Source organism: Lissotriton vulgaris, chromosome 7 (assembly GCF_964263255.1).
Source record: "Lissotriton vulgaris chromosome 7, aLisVul1.2, whole genome shotgun sequence".
Lineage (NCBI taxonomy): Eukaryota > Metazoa > Chordata > Amphibia > Caudata > Salamandridae > Lissotriton > Lissotriton vulgaris.
Genome location: NC_141695.1, coordinates 1,194,634,820 through 1,194,659,085, shown reverse-complemented (window position 1 = coordinate 1,194,659,085; position 24,266 = coordinate 1,194,634,820). Strand labels below are relative to the sequence as shown.

General features: G+C 43.5%; 1 protein-coding gene across 1 annotated transcript in view; it reads right to left on the bottom strand.

Annotated features, from left to right (window-relative positions):
• Nucleotides 1–12,726: 12,726 nt before the first annotated feature.
• The window catches only part of LOC147703148 (septin-4-like), a 90,544-nt gene continuing 79,004 nt past the window's right edge, over nucleotides 12,727–24,266 (bottom strand). The window contains exons 8-11 of the mRNA XM_086931682.1: nucleotides 21,586–21,685; nucleotides 15,562–15,727; nucleotides 14,839–14,929; nucleotides 12,727–12,957 (exon numbers count right to left, since the gene is read on the bottom strand). Of these exons, the coding sequence (XP_086787808.1) occupies nucleotides 12,877–12,957; nucleotides 14,839–14,929; nucleotides 15,562–15,727; nucleotides 21,586–21,685 (438 nt within the window). The 3' untranslated portion in view covers nucleotides 12,727–12,876. The remainder of the gene's footprint in view (nucleotides 12,958–14,838; nucleotides 14,930–15,561; nucleotides 15,728–21,585; nucleotides 21,686–24,266) is intronic.

Here is a 24,266-nt window from a genome sequence, read left to right as displayed (position 1 = left end):
CCGTTTTTTTCTTTCTACCACACTGTTCCCTTCGGGGTGTGACGGACAAGAATACCGCAACCCGACTCCCATGCTGGCCATGGCCTCCTTATAAGCTCGAGAGCTGAAAGCAGGACCCTGGTCAGAATGGAACATGGCAATTGCGTATGTGCCGATAGAGACTTGCAGATCTTTTACAACCGTTCTGGCGTCAGCCGAGCGCTGGGGCCACATTTTTTAAGTGTGTTTAGCCTTAATGATTAATAGGACGCTGGATGGTAGGTAGACAGCATTATGCCTACCATGGCATTAATGCGCTTGACTCATTGCTGTGATCCCTGTCGCAGTCTGGGCAGTTCTTTACATATTTATAGTGGTGCAGGCTCAACCCTGGCCACCAGTATACTGATTGTAATTCAGTCAGAGATTCCTTCATCTGTTTGTGCCTTGGACCTTCACCCATGTGTGCGTCTGCTATTAATAACTTTCTCCGGTTCGTGTTTGGAATTACCCTATCCCCCACTCCAGGGATTCGAGCAAAAGGAACGGAGTTTGCATCAATTACGTATGCATAATTGAGTGGATAGTTCACGGGTAGTGCTGCACAGTTGCCTTTTACGGACATTTTGACTGCCAGCATAGTTTCCCCGTCTATGTATTTATCTGAACGCTTTTTTGTGGCTACGGAAGCCGGTTTAGTTGCTTCCGCTGTGGCTGTATTAGCCAATGAATTCCCTGCAACGTGAACGCCATCACGTTGATGACTCAGAGTGTGTATCACGTGAGTCTTTTGTAGTTCTTTCTGTAAAAGAGCTTCTTGTTTCCAAAGCATTTTATGCTTGATTGTGGCACCTGTGTCATCTTTGTAGTCGTTTTCAATCCAGCTCTGCAACTTATTATTGTAAGAGTTGACGCAAAAATGCGAATCACACACGATTAGTGTCGGGAATTCACGTTCTGCATTTTCAAGCGCCATCTTTAAAGATCTGGTTTCAGCTCTCTGAGCCGAACAGTTTCTTACTGATTCAGTTTTTGTTATTTTCGGTCTGAATTTACCGCACAGCCAATGACCTTTAACAATCGCACAGGCTGCATCGTAGGATTTGTTCTCTACGTTGAAATGCTGTACAAATCTATCTGTATAGATTATACAGGCGTACTGTGGGAGAGGCAGAAGTTCGATTGGCAGAGGATATTCTTCTTCATATTCTAAATCATTTAGTTTTTCGAATTGCGGGGTGAAATAGTATTTCACATCTTCGGCTCCTAGAGAATCTACACACTGTATCAATTTCGGATCCAGTGACACTGTAGGCAAGTTTACTGGGCTGAATAGCGCCTCGAAGGCGGATTCCGCTGTGAGGATATTAATCCTTTTACCATGTGCTAGTTCTCGTTCATTCGCTAATGCAGTTTCTACTGCTTTCACAGTATTTTCTGTGAGACTGAATGTTTTTTTTGCTTGTGTGTACAGGTGAGATTTAATTGAAATTGGTACCTTTTCTCCCTCATTAGAGGTCAGGTACGTGAATCCGCATCTTCCTGGGTTGACTCGGATTACAAGATTGCGTGTGCTGTCACACGTATCTAATTTTGTTTTTGCTAACATGTCTGTTTGCAGTGATCTCAAAATTTCTGTGTGTTTTTGAGTCCAATTGATTTGTTTAAAATCAGGTTTAATTAGTTCGTAGAGAGGTTTAACCCTTTCTGCGTAGTTTAGAATGTAAGTTCTACCGAAATTCAGAAAGCCTAGAATCGATTGTAAGTTCTTCAGCGTTTTTGGGGCTTGGAGTACAGCGCACTTCTCTAAGAAGTTGTCCGCTAGGCTTTTTCCTTCACTTGATAATTCGTATCCTAAAAATAATACTGTCAGATGGGCAATTCGAGACTTTTTAAAGTTGAATTTGTAACCCTCTGCTGCGAACCCAAGTATAATGTTGTTCACTCTTTTCAAGTGAGTATCCAAGTCGTCGTCTGTGAGATAGATATCATCTACGTAAGATAATGCCTCATCATCATACATTTGTAGTAACTCTGTTACTCTAGCTGAGAATAGTCCTGGGCTGTTCTTGAACCCCTGTGGGAGCCTACAGAAATTTTTCTGAGACCCCATTACTGAGAAAGTGGTCAAGTATCTGCTTTCTGGTGCAATGTTTTGACAAAGGAAACCATTAGATATGTCTAATGTCGTTTTATATTTTTTCCTAACTATGTTATTCATTAGTGCAGCACTATGCGAATTTTGTACTGCAAATGTTTTGCAACATGCATTAAGGTGTCTGTAGTCCAAAACTAGACGATATGAATTGTCTGGTTTGGAGACAGGAAACAAAGGATTGTTCATTTGAGAGGTGCATGTTTCAATCACCCCCTGGTATTCAAGTTGATCTAAAATCTCCCTAACTTGTTTTTTAGCTTCTTGCTTAATGGGATACTGCCTTTGGGCAGTCGGTTCACTTTTTAACTGGATTTTGTGGGGAGGAGAGTCCTCATCCCATCCTACATGATTTTTATACAATGCCGGTGCCTGGGCTACTGCCCATTTCCTTGCATAAGTATATTTTTTGTGAATCGGAATGTGATTCGAGAAGGCAGGCATAATCATTTCTTCGCCACGAGGGCACTCCCTGACAAACTCTGGGGGGCAATCTTTTTCAGCTAACAGAATATCATAGCCTTTGGAGAGTTTATTCCAAAATAGACCCCTTATTTTCCTAGTCTTATCACCCTCTATACGCATTGTTATTTCGTATATCTTATGGGGCTCGCTAAGTCTGGTGTCGGCAGTTTCAACCTGAATGTATTCCTTCGTGCCCACTGTCTCCAGATGACTCATCAGGATCTTGCGGGCTATACTGATTTCTGCTGCACTGTCTAGCATTGTCTGTGCCCACTCCCCGTTTTTCAACTGTGTCCTCAGTATTCTCTGCATGGTCGATTACTCTAATACTGGCTACCTTCTTTTTCGGAAATTGAGATTTTTTACTCTGAGCAGGTTCCTTGTCTTTGGACTTGGTGTGCTCTCCTGGGTCTGACCGTCCTCTTCTTTCTGATTTCTGCGAAAAAGATCGAGAGGGACGTGTATCAATACTTTGATATCTATCAGGCTTCTTCAAATTATCCCTATTTCTAAGGTTATATCTTTTCTCAGAGGGCTCCCTCTGGGGAGACTGGTGTTCTCGAGTCGGAGTTCTTTCCCTCCGTCGAGGAGACCTTCCTCTGGACTGGAAAACTTTTTCTTTGGGAGTGGATTGTTTATTTCCATCCCAGCTCTTTTTAGGAGTGTTTGAATTATTTTTAATAAATAATTTTTCAGGGTTTTCGAGCAGTTGGGGCTTTACTGGTTTTCCACCCAAGCTGTCTCTACCTAATTCTTCATAGCATTTTTCTATGATTCTGGCAAGCTCAATTGGTTGATCTGTTATATCTGTTTCCCTCAACTTCTGGCGAATCGCCACAGATGCTGCTTCTCCTTTTATGTTGTCTAATAATATAGCCGAGACCTGCTTGAAGTCTTTCAGTAATTTCATACCAAGAGTTAAAGCAGGTTCTGAACCGTATTCATTTTGAATCTGTTTTAGCACTTCTGGTATTACCGCCATAGACGAAACACCATGTGTTTTTGTGTAAATGGAAGCAAAGACTGTACCCCAAGTGTCACAGTCCTCCACGTGTGGTGCGACCCCCATTGGAAGGCAGATGGTCAAGATTCTGTGTTTCTCAATAGGGGTAGTATTCGGAAATACTGCCTCTATTTGAGTAATTTTCTGCGCTAACCAGAAAGGAATTTGTTCCCGTTTTATGGGTATTTTACCAAGACATGACTGTATGTTCTGTGGTGTAATTTTATTAGTGTTCCCCTGATGAGGGGTCAGCTGTGGTACATTAACAGCTGATTGGACTGTAGCAGTCCGCATTACATATTGGACTAATTGCCTATGCATTTTAATTAATGTTTTTAGCTGTGCTAAAAGTTCTTCTTTAGACATTTTTTCAATGTCCGGATGTGGTGTGTAGCTGGCTAGAACCGGCCATGTTGCTCCTGGTCTACCTAGTGGACTGAGCCTGGTAATATGATCATTGTGTTTTAGGGCGCCATTAAACCAGAGCAGGTGCTCTTGGAATTTTAATGGGATTTCAATCTCCTCGAAAGGAGCGTACTCTCCCGGTGGATCCTCTATTTTATAATAGTGGAACTCGTGTGTTGCGGCGTTTGCCGCTGGAAATTTTATCCAAGAATAGAATACCTCTGTCTGCCGATATTCGTGTGCCTCTATCACGAAGACGACTGTGCCACCTTGTGTGGTCAGTCCATTTTCTATAAGTTTTGACGTTATAGATTTTCTTAAATGTGCCGGGATGATCATTGCACCCGGTTCAGTAGTCCCGTCGGGACCCTGCTGAGTGGCATCTACTGCGACATCAGTTCCGTTGTTTTCTACTGACATTTTATAAATGCAGGTTTTTCAGAGCAGGTCTCCAAGGAGACAAAGATTAGGTGCACAATATTTTGGAACACTGTATCCTTCAACGTTGAATAAACCAGAGCTTTACATAGGAATCTCTTCCTACTGAGTTCGGGCGGATTTTAACCTTTCACCCACTCCAGACGTCTATTGGAGTATTTACGGGAGAAAGGGGTCTGTGTGAAAAATGCACGACTGAGTTACTCTAACGTCTTGCGTTAGTTTATCGCCTTACCAAACGTTGGGCGCCATGTAGTGTAGTTCCTATTTTCCCAATAGGCCCTGCGCATTGGAATAACATAAACAGTAGTATCGACGTAGAAGTGCGGATCTTCCAGGCCTCTACTGACTATGCTAAACTTAATTGGGTTTGTTACCAACTAGCTCAGAGGTCACTGGAAACTTTCTTGACTGAATAGGAAGTGATCAGCTTCCCTGGTACAGACAAGAAGGGATTCAGTTTTCCAACAACCGTGCAACATGACAACTTTGCTCCTCAGATAAGAGTCAATCTCTAGGGTCGTGTGAAACAATAGACAGTTATTTTACTCAGTCAGTTGTTGTGCAGATTACTTTCACAATATGTAGAGAATAGAGAGACGGGCGTTTTCAATAAAAGGTATTATTTATTGAACAGTCTTTCTTCTCATACAAGAGAAATGAATTGCCACAATTGCAAGACTTGTTATTATAAAAAGTACGTACAGTAAAATGAGTATTGCGAAATAATACTGTAAAAGCATTGATATGGTTTCTTAGTCATACAATGGTTTAAAATGAATAAAACATATATACATTCATATATACATTAGCTAACGTACTCAACTGGTGCTTCTAACTACGCCTACCCCAGTGTACCTGACCTAAGCCTAATACTTGGGAGGGGAGTAAGTAGCTTTAGTTAAGTTGGTTTTGCCAAGGTTTGCTTCAAGAATTCTCTCTAAGGGTTTAGTCGACACCATACCTCTGGAATAGAATGTTGGAGGTCTGGTATCTCCTTCCAGGGACTCGATATCCCAGTCACTCGCAAGAGTAGGCTGGAAAGGCCGGAGCTGGATTTCTCGGCAGGAGAAAAGACAGCGTCTCTCTCAGCGCATCAAAGAGGAAGAGGAGGGGCAGCGTCCGCGGGCAGCTTGCATCTGCTGGGCTCTTGCAGGGGGACGGCTGTTCAGCTCCTAAGTTCACCACACCATCGTTCGCTCGTTAGCAGCGATAGCAGTAGCGATAGTAGCTTCAGTGATGGTATCATCAGCAGCAGCTTCAGCGTTTGCCTAAGGCAACGTTGGTAATATTTATACCTGAAAGGTGCCTTGTTTGACGTAAGTTTTTGGACATAAGACGTCAATAAAGATGTCACTAGGAAGTGACCGTCTATCAGTGCTCATTAGAGTTCTATTACTAATCAAAACATAGCAAGCGGGGCTTTCCCAGGTTGCTGAGTTTTTATCTTGTTGAAGAACTCGGAGTGTTAATCTAGGAATCTTAGATAGTGTCTTCTGCTGTGTCACTTGCACTAATGAGCTGCAAAGGAAGTTGCAGAGGAAGCAATTCTGAAATGTGGCTCTGTTCGTGTGAGGCCAGAGACGAGTTTCTGAATATTGCATTTGATCGGTTATGCCAATATAGGGGTACAAAGGGATTAAAGCCGTATAGGGGCATAAGGTCACAGTATCAAGCAGAGTCCTAGATTAGAACGCGACAGCAGGACCAGCTTTAGCGCTGGTGGCATCTGGTGTGACAACCTTTTTCAGTGCCCCCTCCTCATGACCTCTTCCACAGATATCCTCACTACCACCCAGCAAAAGTGCCCCATATCTCTTCCCTATCCACTTTCTAAAATGCATTAAATTTGTTTTAAAGTACTGGTAAACAATGGCTTTACTAATCCACCCAGCTATCCACATAAAATACATATCTGTTCTTTTGCAGCAGGCATATTAACCCTCGGCACTACTTTATGGTGAGCCAAACCCGCCCTTAGACAAAACTCCAATCTCACTCTGTAGAAGGAACATTAATCACAAGAGTTATCTTGTCATTTTTATAGCTGCCTAAAAACTGGAGCACAAGGAACTCTGCAGCAAGTGCTTTTAAACCGTACGTTATTGCTAAGCACAGCGACCCCTTCAGGTCAGTGGCTCCCCTCAAGGATCAGCACCCAGTGCGGCTGCACCAGTGGCACCGCCCTAAAGCCAGCCCTAGGTGCTACAATGCAATTGTGCGAAAATCGAATGGCCATGTTCCTGTCAAGCTACTTGAGGTTCACTGGGGTACCTTTTCCTAAAGTTGAGACTACTGACAATGTGCTGGTCACGCGCTTACAGCGTATATTTATCTATCTCAGGGTTAGGATGTTTCCCCATCTCTCTTTAAGGGAAGAAGGATGTTGAAGAAGTATTCATATCAACCTCACATGATGTTCTGTAAAGATGGTTGTTCATTCAGACATTGAAGAATCTCTTGAAAGCGGTCAACATAGCAGCCATGTCTAAGTCACCGAATCCTTAACCATCTATCTTCAGATGCAGTTCCTTGTGAAAAGATAACCGAATCTCCTTTGCTGGTATAAATTTATTCCACTTTGTTTATACTTTAACACAGAGATCCACTGTAGAGCTCTTGATAACCATGTTTAGCTGATATAATTTACCTTGTTGGAACATTCCATTCCCCCTCCTGTCCAGACCCAGTTGGAAGGTTCCCCTAGAACTGTCAGCTGAAGGTTCTACAGCTGACTCCAGGTGTCTGGAACCTGTGGTGGTGTATTGACATGAATAAAGACTCTGACAACTTCTCTTCTGTGTCTTCTCTTTATAACATTAGCCTTCACAATGGTTGCTGCCACTTTGTGGTATGCTCTGTCCCTATCTCTTAGGCCAACTGAAAATCACTTTGAGTTTACGACACCATTGAACATTTGAACGTTTCTGTGTGTTCATATGTGCTTGTAGGAACGCCTTACTTACAGGTATGTGAGAGAGTGCACATTGGGGCGTGAAGACTGCAGCAGATACCTTGCTAGCCGTCGAGCTGAGGACCAGGCCACCAATGTGTTTCAAATCGTGGGAGAAAGCTAAAAATCTATTTCATACAGGAAGCAAGGAACAAGGGGTACACCGTAGAAGGAGCATTTTCATGTTTCCAATGTTACCACCGACTACGTGGTAACAACGTACCGCCCAACGCAGGAGCCCCTGTTACTGGGCTGAAGGCTTTCCTCCTAAATGTACGATCCCTGCCTAAACACCAGCATGAGGTATGGGACCTGGTAAACTCTATCCAACCAGACATATGTTTCCTCACTGAAACTTGGATGAAACCCCACACCATCACAGCCGTAACATTAGGGATCCCTATCGGATATAAATTGAAACATCTAGACAGAGAAGGGAAGACAGGCGGTGGACTAGCAATCATACATAAGGATGATCTAAAGGTCACCATATTTTCACAATATCAAAGTCTGCAATTAGAAATTATGTTTTTTAAAATTGCCCTTACTAGTCACACCTTCTGGAAAGGAGCCCTTGTGTACCGCCCACCAGGACCAAACCCCGATTTTTCTCTCCTTCTCCAAGAACTACTAGCTCCCCAACTTAAATCCAATGAAGACTTCATTCTTCTAGGGGACTTCAACATTCATGTAGACTTACCAACTTTACCTGATTCTAGTGCCCTAATCACTGACTTGCTAAACGTAGGTCTAGAGATAAAAAATACTGGACCCACGCATAATGGTGGCCACACGCTAGACCTTGTTTCTTCCAATGGTCCCAAGGTCATCTGTCTTCCAGCCAGAGAAATTTTATGGACAGACCACTTTCTTCTAGAATTTACACTCCTTACTCCCAAAAGACCGATAAATAAAGGACCCTCCCTTCCTTCTTGGCGCCGTCAATGGCACAAAATCTCCCTAAGCAATCTACAGGAAACGTGGGTACAACCCACTATATCAGCAGAAGATACAGTGGATGTAGCATTGGATAAACTTACAGGCTCAATCAAACAAGCCATTGACACTTTGGCCCCTTTAAAGCTATACAAAGAACATCCTGCCTCCAAACAAGAAAGCTGGTACACTAAGGAGTTAAGGGAGGAAAAACAAAAATGTAGGCAAGCCGGAAAAAAATGGAGAAAATATAAGACCAAGGATACTAGAGCGATCTTTCATCATGCTCAATCTCAGTACTACAAAAACATCAAACAGGCTAGGAAAAATCGCCTCCTGCAACAACTAGAAGAAGCCACTAACTGCCCAAAGGAGCTTTTCAAAATCCTCCAAAACTTTGTTAATCCTGCCGCATGTGAAAGCGCAGAGGAGTTCTCACAGACTCTATGTGACGAGATATCGTCCTTTTTTGAAAGTAAAATTGACACTATATATGAGAAAATAGTGGCTGCCAATAACAGTACAAAGGGTGCTAGCAGGATTATACCCCCAAACCTGCCCAAAGACAGTGGATGTCCCATATCACACTTTCCCCTTATTGAAAGTGCAGATCTCCCTCACCTTATTACCTACATTAAATCAGGGTCTCCAAACGACCTTCTCCCTGCTAAGATGGTTCCTCCTCTGCTCCCTCTCCTGGGCCCCTTCATACAGAATGTCATCAATACATCTCTTACGAAAGGACAAGTCCCAGCAGACTGGAAGAGGGCGGTAGTAAACCCAATACGCAAGAAAGCTGCTTCCCCATGGACCGACCTTTCCAACCTGCGTCCTATTTCACTCTTACCATACATCAGTAAGATAGCTGAGAAGCATGTGAACACCTATCTGTCACAACATCTTGAAGCGACGGAGGGCCTGGACTATTCCCAATCTGGGTTCAGGCCAAACCACAGCACCGAATCTGCCCTCCAAACAGTGACCAATAACATCAGAATGGCACTGGATGGGGGCAATTCTATGATTCTGGTGCTGTTGGATCTCTCCGCCGCTTTCGATACGGTGTCTCACAAAATGCTTCTTGAGCGACTAAAAGACGTAGGTTTGGAGGGCACGGCATTGGCATGGATGGAAAGCTTTCTGTCAGGACGCTCTCAAGAGGTTAGGCTGGGCTCCCACAAATCCATCCACAGGGAGCTCAATAAGGGAGTGCCACAGGGCTCCTGTTTAAGCCCTACACTTTTCAATGTGTATGTGGCTCCCCTAGCCAACCTAGCAAGATCATTTGGGTTTACACCAGTGTCGTACGCTGACGACACCCAACTCCTCTTTCCCTTTAAAGATCTGACACCTGCGATAAAAAAATCCTTCGCAGAGGGAATGAGAGCAATATCTGCTTGGATGTCAGCAAACTGCCTCCAATGCAATATAGGAAAAACGGAGGTCATGTTGTTTGGGCAAGCAACAACACACTGGACACCGGACTGGTGGCCCCTGGAATTAGGCCCCGTCCCTAGCCCTAAAAACACAGTGAGAAATCTAGGAGTGTTAATAGATCAAACACTTACCTACAAGGACCACGTAAACCAGGTGGCAAGCACCTGTTTCCGAGCCATCGGTATGCTAAGGAGAGTGTTTCCCTACCTGCCAGACTGCCATAGAAAAACACTAGTGCAGGCATTAATCATCAGCAGAGTGGATTACTGCAACGGCCTTCTTTTGGGAGCAAATGAAGGGCAGATCAAAAAACTGCAAGTAATCCAAAATACGGCAGCTAGGATAGTCCTCAATGCCCCCCCCCAGGACTCCCTCCCTTCCCCTGCTGACCAAACTTCATTGGTTACCAGTGAGGAAACGAGTGCAATTTAAGACCCTATGCACAATTCACAAAAGTGTGATAGGCAAAGGCCCTAAATATCTGGCCAACATCTTCCTGCCTTATGCCCCTGGGCGAACCCTGCGCTCTGTGAACCAACAACTTCTGCAGGTGCCCAGAATAAAGAAGGCCAGACAAGGGGGGCGAGCCCTAGCCCACCTTGGACCAAAGCTCTGGAACTCTCTGCCTTTTGATATAAGGACACTGACCAATCATCTGACCTTTCGCAAGGTCTTGAAAACACATCTATTTCCCATTAACTGAAATAATCTCTCTCTCTAAATGCTCCATTCTCCTCTTCATTTAACATCTGAGGATTTACTTACTGGCAAAGCGCGGAGATACCCCTTCGGGGGTCTATTCTTGCGCTATAGAAGAATATAAAATAAAATAAAAATAAATAAAATTAAAGGACTGTGGTGATGTCTGATTGGATGACTGCATGTGCATGGGAGTCCACACTTAGGGCCAGATTTAGATCTTGGTGGCTAGCTTACTTTGTCACAACGATGACGGATATCCTATCCGGCGAAATATAAATCCCATTATATCCCATGGGAATAATATTTAGGCGCAAGGGATATCAGTCACCGTTGTGACTGAGTAACCCGTCCGTGGATATCATTCACCTTTGTGACGGAGTAACCGTCCGCCGAGACCCAAATCAGACCCTTAGTTAATCTAGGTGTTGGAGTTGCTCAGCCTATAGCTGGTGTCCAAGACAAGCGGAAGCCTGGTTATGGACGATGCCCATGGGGCAGACCTGCGAGCTGTCTGCTCTGCCTAGCTCGTCTGGGTGTCAGGGACCTATCATCACACCCAAGGCTGAATATGCTGCCACTATGTCTCGCCAAGCAATGGCAGCCAGATCTTTATGATGTCCACAACATGCAGTCAATCTTAACATGGCACCAAGAAAAGAGAAGTTGCTGGGCCCGTAGTTGATAGAGAGGCAGTAAGTGGGCGGCATGCAAAGATTTGCCATCAAGTACTTCCAATCCTGTGGGTGATTTGCTGGATATCCGGTGGGAGTTAAGATACATAATGGGCTCCTTATTACTGATTTTGACTCATGTTCATTGTCACAAGCTCCACACATCTAAGCTGAGGGAACAATAACATAGGGCGACCATTACCTTGATTGGACCCAGGATTAACATTAGGGTCAACCATCCCCATACTTACTTTAAAAATTAGCTGTTTACCTCATCGTTTTGTTTTCCAATGCAAAGAGGTGGTGTAATGCACTTATGGGGAATTTTACCAATGCTCAAGGAGGCTTTAGGTGCCTTGGCAAGGCAGGAAGCGGAAAGCGAGATGGTACCTCAGTATCGTGTGAATGTCAGTAGGACTGAGTTTGCGAGGGGCAGAAAATACATATAGCCCTGATTGTATGTTTTTGCCTGGCTTTCCAGAGAGTTGCATGTAACTTTTCTTGGATGTTGCCCTGCTGCATTATGGGCTGTAAATAAACTTTTGGAGTATACTACCAGTCAACTGGTGCTTCTTTGGGAGATGTATAAAGGAGCATTTTTGGGACCTAAACCCAGAATGGTTGCTAGAGGTTTTGCTAAGATAAGTCGCATTCATACACTATATCTAGGGCCACCGGGTTTTTGGGATTAGGCGTCTTTGGTATTTTCTGCATAATTCTGGATTTGTCACACTTGCAACATAATCCCCCAACTGCTACTTCATTTGCAGAAAAAAAATCAGTGCTTAGGTCAAACGGATCAAACGTTACAAAAAACGCTGCCATGCATGTTCCAGCTCAGTAGAAGACAGACCCTTTGCAAAGGTTAACTGGTCACCTTCCAAATGCTGATTGTTCTAGGTAAATGCTGCCATAATTGTGCTGCACTATGCTCCATAATTTGTCTTTTCTTTATATATTATTTAGTCAACCCTGCCTCATAATTTGGTCCTCACTTGTTGCATAATTCCAGTATCACTGAGTATACCTGACACATAGACCACAATGTGCACAAGGATGTTCATAGTGTCCCATCAGGGGAAAAAAAGGGTTACAAATGGACTGGAGTGCTGTATTATTTTTAGCAATCAATCTGGAGTAACAATAATTTGTCATAGGAGAGCTCTTCAAGTGAGCTACCCAAAGATAGGGCACAAGGTGGTTGTACTAATGGTGGATGACGTGTTTCTTGAAAAGAGGAGTTTTCGGCTCCTTTCTGAAGTGAAGGAGTGAACACGCATGAGTCAATTCAGTCTTGGAATGTTATCCGTCGCCTTAAATGCCTAGCAGCAAAAGCCTTGGTTTCTTTTATTGGCATTCATTCTTTTTCCCTCATATTGGAGTAATGCACGCACCTCACATTGACCATCCTGTCACTCAGACCAACCTCATGAGGCCAGTAAAACTTAGTAAAAAATAAAAAAAATAAAAAATAACATAACTTGACAGAAGTAACTCATTGGCATCAAACACTGGCATTTAGTTGAGATGCATTAGGCGCATCAGCCTTTACCTGAAATTTACTATGAAGAGTGAACCTGGGTGGCCATTTTGGACAGCTGCCATTTTTAATAAAAAAAGTAATAATCATACAATGCGAATAAAGGCATTAGGGGAAGGGAGAATGAGTGGCTGATGAGGCAGGTGTTCTCTTCAAACATGTCTGACTTCCGGTCCAATATCGGTCACGCGCTCACAGCGTGTCTGAAAGCTCGCCTTGATTCTGCTGCATCTGCTGCTGCATCTTCTGCAGCATTTCCTGCATGCGTCGGAGCTGCAGGAGGTAAGTGGGAGTACTGTTAGGCGATGCACCTCACACATCAGAAGTTCTCTAGACTTATGCACAGCTTCTCTCTCACACACATACTATCAGTGGCTCCTCCACTAAGGCGGAGAAACGTCGCCCACTGTAAATAGAGGAAAAATAAAATGATAATAACTGGATGTTATTATCATTTTTTTTTTTTTGCTGTGGCAGCTTTGTGGGGCAGAGCTGCTCTGCTCTCAGAGCAGGGGGAGGAGTGGTGGGCACTCTGTACATGCACATGAATGTTTGGCTGGCCGTCTTGGGCCGGCCAAATAGTCATGCACACTTTGCATGTTCACCACTCAGGCTGTATTACATCCTGTGTGGAGAACATGCCCAGGCTCCCATTCCCCGTCAGAGCACCGGACCATGGCGCACAGACCAATGACAAAGCTGCATTACAACGTTATGATTGGCTTAAGGGAGCCTGTGGTGGGCACTCTGTACATGCACATGAATGCTTGGCTGGCCGTCTTGGGCCGGCCAAACAGCCATGCACTCTTTGCATGTTCACCACTCAGGCTGTATTACATCCTGTGTGGAGAACATGCCCAGGCTCCCATTCCTCGTCAGAGCACCGGACCATGGCGCACAGACCATTGACAAAGCTGCATTGCAACGTTATGATCGGCTTAGGGGAGCCTGTGCGTTTCCTGTTGACCTGGCTGTTCGAGCAGTAACGGCACCCCCATCCCCCCAGAGCCTTGAGACCCTACGGGTAAGTAGTGCGCTTTACAAATGTCTTTGATTGATTGATTGATTGATTGATTGACTGTTCTTGCCCGATGAGGAGGAGAGATGGAGCTGAGACGCGGCAATCAGATATGTTTATTTTTTGTTTTTTACACCCCTTACACCCGCCCCCTGCACTGCCACGCCAGATCCACACCGGACGGCACTGCATACTATCCATGGTGATTTTTGCATACAGACTTTTCTATTTCTCTCTTGAAATACTTTCCCTGCTCAACATCTGCTCTCAAACTTGATGTTTGTGATAATGACTTCTTAGCATCCAAGCCATTCATGCCATGTTGCACAGTCAAGACAAACACGTTTGTAATATAAACACGAAAATACTTGCTATGTTTCCCTCTGGTTTTGAGTGGAATTAGGGGGAAATGATCAGTTCTGGAGCATGTGAGGCTATTCTCTCATGGCCCCTATTTTGTCTGCAGGGCGGGAACTTACAGGGTGAGGCTGGATCCTGCTCTCACTAGTGGGCAGATTTATGAAGCCTTTGGGCCGGTGCAGTGACACAAAAAGGGACGATAACCGGCACAAATGCTTACATTGGAATTTCCTGCAAAGAAACCCTAAAGTAATGCAAATTAACACTCTGCGTTAATCGGGCGTCCCGTACTGGTAAATAAGCTTTCCCATGCAGCCACCCATGGTTGTTGATGGAAGGACTTGTCTACTAAAAGCGGTAGACAAGACTTTGCACCAAAAAAACTACACCTCCTTGAGGCAGGCGCAACATTTGAGAAAACGTCTCTTTTCTCAAACGTTCTAAGTTTGTGTGCTGTAATGTACAGTCACCTACAAAGTTAGACATTTTTTAAACTATGTCTCAGCGTAGTATTTTGTACCGAAAGGGGAGCCTTTCAATATAAAACCTATGCTAGACATCACTCACACACCATTGCACTATTGTGAAAGGCACCCTAAAGTGCACTTGTGTGAGGAGAGAGAGAGAGTGCAATAATGCCATATTTTAGTAGACATACCACTGTCCCGCTCTCTTCCTGTCACACAACACAGGGCAGGAATGATGCTTGCTGTACTGCGTTTTGTGAGATCTTAGCAAATTTGCTCCTAAGTGTTTTCAGTTCCACTCCAACTCACCTCCTCGTCCTTCTCACGGATTAGCTTCTCGGTATCGGCAAGAGGTAACAGTGGCAGAGAGAGCTCTGTGGCACTTTGGCGGGAGAGTTTACTGGCACAAGAGAAGAAAAGAAAAGATTAGAAGTAAACTTCAAGAATCTGTAAGCATTGATTTGACAAGAAACAGTTTAGGTTCCAAGAAAGATTTTCTCTTGTTTGGACAGGCCCAGGTGAAAAATGATGTAGGTGGGCTTTAATTGAGTTGGAGGGAAGAAGGAAACAATCTGGCGGCTCTAAGCCTTTGGAGATGGCAGTTCCCTACCAAACTGCCCAGGTTTCTAAATGTCTGTCCCTAGACATAGGACCCACTGAAACTTTCTAAAGAAGTGACTGAAACCCACAGAAGCTTTCATTGGTACGGAGACCTACAGAAGCTTTCTCTAGCTGGGTCTGGTGACCTCAGTCAAGGCCTATGGCTTGGTAGAGAGCGTGTGGAAGCTGTTGATGGTTAAATGCAGTGGCTGCCTCAACTACCCATGTAAATGCACCTCAAATTGGATAAAGTACTGCTGATGGGTCTGGAGCGCTCCAGTGCTCTCCCTAGCAAGGCCTGCATCCTGTAGAAGGTGCTTGTATTTCAGGGTTAAGCCCTCGAAAGCCTACATAGCTAGGCCTTGCAGCATTGAAGATGTTCACAATTGGGCCTCAAGTCCATCTGTACAGCCCGTGGTGGCTGGCACTCACTTTCTGCTGCTGCGCTCCTTGGCCCCAATGCGGGTCATGCTCTGGATGCACTTCGCCCGGTAGTTCTCGTAGTGCACCTCTTGGGTCACATCCTTCAGGTCCTGCATGTGTGTCTGGATCAACATGTTCCGCAGCTTCTGGAAGTCACAGTGTTCTTCGTTCTCCACTGTGGGTGAGAAAGCAGGAGCGACAATTCGATGGGGCGGTGGCATGGTCTTTAGAAACAGGCCATTCCCTGGCATTAGTAAAATGGCATTACAACTGGTTCTTTTGAAGAAACATCCAAATCCTATTTATTATGAGTAGTTCTAGCAGGGTACAATATGGTTCTGTTCTTGTAAGCCGCTGAGGCCCAAATTATGAAAATATCATCAGTATAGCATTCCAAACCTTCATGAAATTATGATAAGGATTTGTATGAAGATAAATGTACAAACATCCAGCATGGTACATGTAGAGATTAGCCATGCTCGTGGTAAAGTGCTTACCATAGAAGTACCCATAATCTGTAGCAATAGCTGGTCTTTGAACTGGAAGGAATTCTCTGTAATAGCTAAGGTGGCACAATACAGTATGAAATTCACTGGAGAGATAAGAATTCTGTGGGGCCTATTGTAAAATATTTTCTAGTGCATTAAGGGTCTCCCTCTGTGTAATGGTAGTATAGAGGGCCTCCACGTGTAAACCAACCAGGATATTGTTACTGGAGTTAAAAGTACATCTTCCAACAGATTTTGGACATATTCTCCACCGCGATGGGATGCCTGGTCTTCACCTTGGGGATGCCCAGTAGGGGTTATCTCGCAGGGAAAGCCAGGACGGGTTCCCAAAGCAAGCGCTAAGAGACCTGTCGGTGATTTGGCGCTATATAAATTGAAATTAACATAACATAACATTTTGTGTCCTGTAAAAAGGTTGGCATGGACTTTACACCTGGTCTCAAAAAGAAGTCTATAAACTGGGAAAGTGGTTCTAGGACACCCCTAATGGCTAGTACTATAGGTCTGCCTGGTGGAGATGTTCTCTGTTAATGAATTGTATGTATTGTATAAAAGTACAGGGTAGTGGGATTGTGCCCCAGGAGGAATTCTGCTTCATGTTTAGTTATCCAGTTTTTTTAAAGGCCTTTCTCTACCAGATGCTTAATTCTGGATTTTATTGTGTTAATAGTCACATACAGTTTGGGGCCCCCTCTAACTGAGGGCAACCGCCATATCATACACTACAGAATATTGATGTTTAAAACTCGTTTACATTCGTCAGAAGCCAAAGTTATATGAAGCATAACAACATGAACCTTTTGAACCCAAGCCCTTTGTACTGCTCCACATCTACATTTCTCCTCACATAGATTACCTTGCCACCCCAATTGAGTCATATGCAATCCACCCACCCCCTCCGCTACCCGGTAACCCCCATTAGCAATGATGACGTAAGTGTTCCCTTCGCTTTATTCTGGATTTTGATCGTGTAGTAGGGTCTGGCAATTCTGTCCATCATTATGTTACCTCTAAACATTCTGTCCAGTAGTCTGTCGAGCACAGGCAAACAATAGCTCCCCTTTGTTAGCTGGTTTTATCACTGTGTCTGAATCTGTCGCTAGTGATTTTATAACCGCCATGTCTTCATTAGGTAAGTTATGGACTAGGCGATTATAATACTGTGAGGGAGGCTGTTAGGTCCTTAATCAGTGCCTGTTCAAATGTGCTTACTGCTGGTGGAATCATGCGGAGAGGAGAAATAAAAGTCAACATTGAAAGCAATACGTTTGATATACGAACTTTCTTCCAAAAGCTAAGGCTGAAATTGTTTCTAACACAAAAATTGAGAACGCAAATTTGGGATATAAAACAGGCCTCAAGAAAAGTTTTACTTTTCTTCCTCCTTCTCAAATAATTTCACCAGACGTAAGCACAATTGAACAGGCAGTGATTAAGGACTTGCCAGCCTTCTTATTTATTTTTGATTGTGTCTTTGTTTGGGCCCAATCTGTTGAGCTGTGATCACCTGACCAAACATCTTCCCCTGATGGAGAAGGATCTTAAAAGGGTTGATTGAATAAGCACTTGGTCACCCAGTGAAGAGGTATTACATGATACGTTTGGAGGTCTGAGATGTATTTGAGAGCCTTCTTGGATAGTGATGTGTGAGTCACCATTGGGATTGTAAATTAGCATACCGCCTAAACAGATAGCCAGTGAGTGTTGTGAGGGATGCTGGCTTGTCATCTTGATGACCTGCTTTATAAAACTAGATGAACCTCCACATTGACTTAAGACTGAATGTTTTTTTGTGATAGGAGAAGTTTGTAGATAGGAAAGGAGGACCACAATAATCTAGCTTAGTCATTAGGGAATTTCTTGCATTGTGGTGTAGTACCAGGAGTTCATTGTCAGAATATAGCCTGTGATAAATATTGTGGTTTAAATACTGACCATAAATATATCCCCCCATTGAAGTAAATACCAGAATTTGTATATAAACAGAACACAATATTTATGTCAGAGGATATATGTGAATACAATTTAATTTTCTGACCTACAACCAGTGCAGATGCAAGTAACTTAACATAGCATGTGTATTTGCAAAGTGCACGCTCACCCAGAAGGCTATCTTAGCGCGGAATAACAGATGTTTATTGTTACCCATCTCAATGGTACTCAAGTAAAAGTGTAAATCAAGTTCAATTTGGAATCAGTGGCCTCATATGTGGTTTCCTAGAGAAATCCCTTAGTCCTCTGCTGTCTCCTTTCAGAAGAGTGGTTCAGTGAGAGGGTACTTGTGTAGGGACAGCTGGCCTCGGATGTTTCAGCTGGTAACACAGGAGAGGTCTATTGGGATTTGGGATGTCCTTCAATGCTTACAGAGCTGCCCTTGTTAGTCTAAGTGCCTGTTGATCCCGAAATCAGCTCTACTCTCTCGATTCTAAGATAGCCATTCAGAGCTATTGTGTACTTTACAGCTCAGTAATGACATTATCGCACTTAGGGTGGCTCATGCCCCACTCCACAATAATAGCTTTTTTTTCTACAACCACAACTTAGTTATCCTTTGTTACATATTTTAAGTAAAAGAAAAAGAATGCATTAAAGGAATTGATAGCTGCAATAAAAATACAAGTGTAGAAATACTTCCCTAATAATTCCCTAATACTTCCCTAATTGCGAATCACACAGATTCACAATTAAGAAATAGCAAAATGCAATGTATAAAGGTGTATAGTACACCTTTTTGCTATTCCTAAGGGGTCGCAAATGACCTACCTCATGAATATTAATGAGGTAGGTCGACCCCCTAGGAATCGCAAAAATCACGGGGATGGTGGCCTGCTGAGATCAGAAAACCACCATGTCTGTGATTGCTTTTCAATAAAGCAATCTTTTTTTTTGTAATGCAGCCCGTTTTCCTTAGAGGAAAACGGGATGCTTTACAAAACAAAAAAATGAAACGTTTTCTTTTCATTTTTTAAGAGCAGGCAGTGGTCCTGCTTTAACAAATATGTGGTCCTGCTTTTACAAACATTCACAAAGGGGAAGGGGTCCCTTGGGGACTTCTTCCCATTTGCGAATGGGTTACCACCTACTTGAATTAGGTGGTAAAATGTTAATGTTTTGCGACCGCAATTGTGGTCACAAAACATTCATACATACCGATGCGATTCGGTATTAGGAAGGGACGCCCTAAACACACCCCTTCCTAATACCGAATCGCAAACCCATTTTGCTATTCGGTAACAAGTTACTGAATCGCAAAATTGGGCTTGCTGCATCGGAAAAGCAATTTTTTCATCCACAAATGGGCAGATTCTGTGAAAATTGCCCTGTTGCGAACGCAAAAATGCTTGCCACATCTGCCCCTATATCTATAATTCACCCATATAAGTAGTACCTGTAACAACTATAGTACAAACTACCTGGACAAGCAACGTGGAAGAAGCAGAGGAAAGCCCAAGATACGAACACTGGAAAGAGGCGCATGTGTATACGAAAGTGGAAGAGCGCGGGGTAGCTCTAAAATTGCTAACGCCACACTGCGTCACTTTAGAAACACAGGGATGCACCATATTCACAATAATATGGTGCAGCCCTGTGTATCTCTCTCTGCTGGTGTTAAATTCAGCTGCCTAGCACCAATGCAGGCACCCTTGCACCTTCCTGCACATAAACAATCCTTCATGGCAATTTGTGAAGCACACATAAAAACAGAAAAATTGAGGAGAAATAAAGCATTTCTCCTCGTTACATCATGTTAAGACCATGTTTTCCCTGGTCCTAATTTGGCGCTGCCTCCTATTTACACCGCACTTGTAAATAGGGGGCAGAGTCAAAAGCAATGGGTGTTGCAGCGGAATGCCCCACAGCACCCACCGCATGCCCCTTTCATGCTAAGTGTAGCGTGAAAGGAAGCCTTATTTACGAGGCGGTGTTGGGCCACGTTAAATGGCTTAATGCCACCTTGTAAATAAGTGTATCAACAGAATATCACAATCAAAAAATATGCTAAAGTAAATCAAAAGGAAGGAAAAAGGAGAGAACACACGGAGGAAGAAAGTCTTATTCCAAAGAAATTTATGTTGTAGCAAATAAAAATGGGGAGACAAATACAAAGAAATCAAATTAAAGCAAACAAGTTATGAACAGAGGTATGTATCACATCTACTCATCAGTTCACAACTAAACATCAACTCCTACATGAAATGACATACAACCAAATTCATTAATTAACAGTGGTCATATGTTGGTGCCAACGCAACGCTTCTGGAGATGATGGAAGTGTCGACGTTTCGGTCTAGTATGCTGTCGTCATGTAGACCATCATCAGGACAAAAATATTCGTTGCTGGGACAACCCCCTGAAATTTCGCACAAGTTAGCTTCTAGTAGCAATATACAGCGAGAGATGTGGGACTAGGTTTCCAATCACTGTAATGAGATCAGGAAAACAGCGTGTGAAAGCTTGCTGATGTTAGAATACAATACGACCAGTTACTCGTCGGCATGCCGGGTCAAGAATTGACGAAACAAGTTTGGACTTGTTTCATCAATTCATGACCCGGCATGCCGACGCTGTACGCTGCATTGCTTCAAGCCATTGATTTAAACGCTTACAACTACGCCGAACACCGAGTAACTGGTCGTATTGTATCCTGATGATGGTCTACATGACGACAGCATACTAGACCAAAACGTTGACACTTCCATCATCTCCAGAAGCGTTGCGTTGGCACCAACATATGAACACTGTTAATTCATTAATTTGTTTGTATGTTATTTCATGTAGGAGTTGATGTTTAGTTGTGAACTGATGAGTAGATGTGATACATACCTCTGTTCATAACTTGTTTGCTTTAATTTGATTTCTTTGTATTTGTCTCCCCATTTTTATTTGATACAACATAAATTTCTTTGGAATAAGACTTTTTTCCTGTGTGTGTTCTCTCCTTTTTCCTTCCTTTTGATTTACTTTAGCATAATTTTTGATTGTGATATTCTGTTGATACACTGGAGTGTGATACGTTTGTGCAACTCCTAAACTGAGATTTATATCTCTTTAAATTAAGTCCCTTGTAGCACCTTTTTGACCTTAAAACGTTCAGTGCCCAAGCCTACAAGGGTTTATTGGGTTTCCCTTGCCTGTATCGCCTTGTAAATAAGGCAAAGGGTTTATCGCCATAGAAACGTCACTAAAAGTGACATTCCTGTGGCGATAGGAGCTTGTAAATATGCCCCACAGTTTTTCCCCAAAGAACCTATCTACTTTTTTAGTTATTTGATTATTGATGCAGCTAACACATTTGATATTTTAAACCTCAAAGAAAGCAATGAAAGCTTGCAGAGGTACAAAGGCAGAGTGCCAGGGTTTTACTTCTCTTCTAACTGATCAACTGTTAGAGGATGTGTTAAGCAAAATCTCACAGGAATCATCCATGCCTTTATCTTAATGTAATCTTCCCCTATGAAGAACAGAGCCCCCTGCAGTCCTATCCTACTTTCATTAACACCATCTAGCTGGCATCCAATCCTACCTTCTATTATCCCCCAGGGGTAGAGGCGCCCTTTCAAAGCTGTTCCTTTCACCTCCTTGACAACGGTGTTACTGCCGATGACAGCGAAGGGGATGCTGTTCTGGAAAGAGAAGGAAAGCAGTCAATAAGCGGGAGATTATTCTGTAGTTCAATTAGCAATATTAATAGAGGGGTCAGATAGCCGATTGCACCTTTAGGTCAGTAGCTGTTTGGGAGGAATGTATTACTTTGCATCATTTTAGGGCGATGTTTTTACTTAGCATAAACCATTACTTCACAAGTTTTAACTGTGCATGCAATAATAATCAAATGGTTATAAATGTACTATGGTTTATGCTAATTAAAAACATCCCACTAAAATCATGCTCACACTACATTACCTTACACAACTTAAACACCACTACACTACGCTAAACACTAATACACTACCCCCTACATGGCCTTCCCCCTGCCTGGACCCTACACTCTAACTCTACACTTCGCACCCCCCCGACACTGCCCTAAACCCTAAAACAGTACCCTACACTACACAAACACCACACACCTACCCTAAAACACTACCCCCTGAACGACCCTCACCCTTCCCCCATTTCGCTCCCTACACTACAACACTACCCTGCACAACACCCCAACACTACCCTAAACTCTAAAACACTACCCTACACTACACAAACACCACAACACTACCCTAAACCCAAATCACTACCCCTACACAACCCTTCCCTAGCCCCCAGTCCTGTCCGTTTTTTGGCCGGTAGATGTAGTAAAGTTTTATTCAAACAGTATTGTTAGATTTCAAGTTAGTGAGCCCTTTACGTGCAGAAGTCCAAAGTGTGGATTGAGCCTGTCTGTCTCCAAGGAGATTCTGAACAGGAAAAGCAGCTCCCCAGCCCCCCAGTCCCCCCGCCCAGGCCAGGAAACCCAGGACCGGGGATTGGCTGTTCAACTACCAGGCAACTCTGAGCCGTCCCCTCACACTAGCCCAGGCCCCTTAAGGCCTTGATGGGTGCACCCCAAATCATTCTCCTCCATCTTGTGAGTTGCAGCCTCCCTGTGCCCCAGATTGCAGTAAGCAGAGTCCAGGAAGTGGTAAGGAGGCAGACTAGTGCTGTCTCTTCCCCAAAACAAAAGTTTTAAAAAAACGATTTTCCCTTTCTGTGATTTCTGTCTTTGCCTGTGGTTATTACAGTTTAAAAATTGTAGTTTTAACCTGCCTGTGATTGGATATTTTATCAGCTGTTTTGTGTTTTAAAATTGTGTTTTTTCCTGCCCATGATTGCTTCCATTTAATGTGTTGAATTGTGGGATTTGCAGTCCAAACTCTGTAGTTTTCCCCTCTCATTGCTGATGAGGGACTAAAGTTTTATTCAAACAGTATTGTTAGATTTCAAGTTAGTGAGGCCTTTACCTGCAGAAGTTCAAAGTGTGGATTGAGCCTGTCTGTCTCCTAGGAGATTCTGAACAGGAAAAGCAGCTCCCAACTCCATGGCCAGTAAACCTTGTCTGAGGTCGCTGGGACCTTATATGGTCTGATATTGTTTGGTACATGTGTAAACTGATTGGTGGTTCTATCTGATGTTTCTATTGGATTAGGGTTAGTGTCCTCATTGGTTGGGTATTTGAGTGTTCTGATTGGTTTCTGGGTCCGTGATTCAATCAATGTAGGGTTGGGACTAGGGCTAGGGTTAGGATTTCTAATGGAAGTGGGGACTAGGGTTTCCTGTGTTATTAGTTGTTGGGACTAGGTGGAACTAGGGCTAGGGTTAGACTTTTATTTGGAAGTAGCGATTAGGGCTTCTGGTGTGATTGGTTGCTGGACTGGTTGTGGGACTAAGAGTAGGGTTAGGCTTTTTATTGGAAGTAGGGACAAGGGCTTCCTGTGCCATTGGATGCTTTGACTTGGGGGGGTGACTACTGGTAGGGCTAGGGCCTCTATTGTACGTAGAGATTAGGGTTTTTGGTGTTTGGACTAGGGCTAAGATTGGCTGTAAGGTCCTGGTCTCCTATTGGTTCTAAATTTTTAGGGCTAGTGTTGTGATTGGATAGTGTTATGGCTAGGGTTCCCATTGGCTGACAGGGTCACCTGATTACTAGGGCTATAAAAGGCCAGGCTTAGGGCGTCGAGGCTAAGGGCGGAGAGGACAAGGGCAGTTGCCTGTTTGAGCCTGTTAAGGGTGGAGAGGACAAGGGCAGTTGCCTGTGTGAGCCTGTTCGAGACTGTTCAGGACCAGGGCAAGAAATGCTGCCCAATATACATACCTCCATTATGCATCTATATACTTTCAATGTACTTATGGATCTATATATTTATCACTTTCTTCTAATTTAGCATTTTCCAATGCACTTCCCTATTTCTCAGCCTATACTCCGCTCAATATATCCTCTACACCCACTCTCTCTTTTAACCCCAAGCCACATACCACTACAATGATCCTCAAAATAACCCTTTCTAGACTCTCTCCTACTCTACCCCTCCTTGCATCATCTTACACCTCTTTTACTATACCGATCCCCCAAAACAAACCTTTTTAAACTCTTCCCTCTTTTCTACTCCTCCCCAACCCTTCTCAATCCAAATAACTGACTAACATATCCACCACTGAAATTACTTTCATGTTTCACCATTCTAATTCAACACTAATCCTGATGGGTTCCAGAGTAGCGTGCTACTTGCGCTTCAA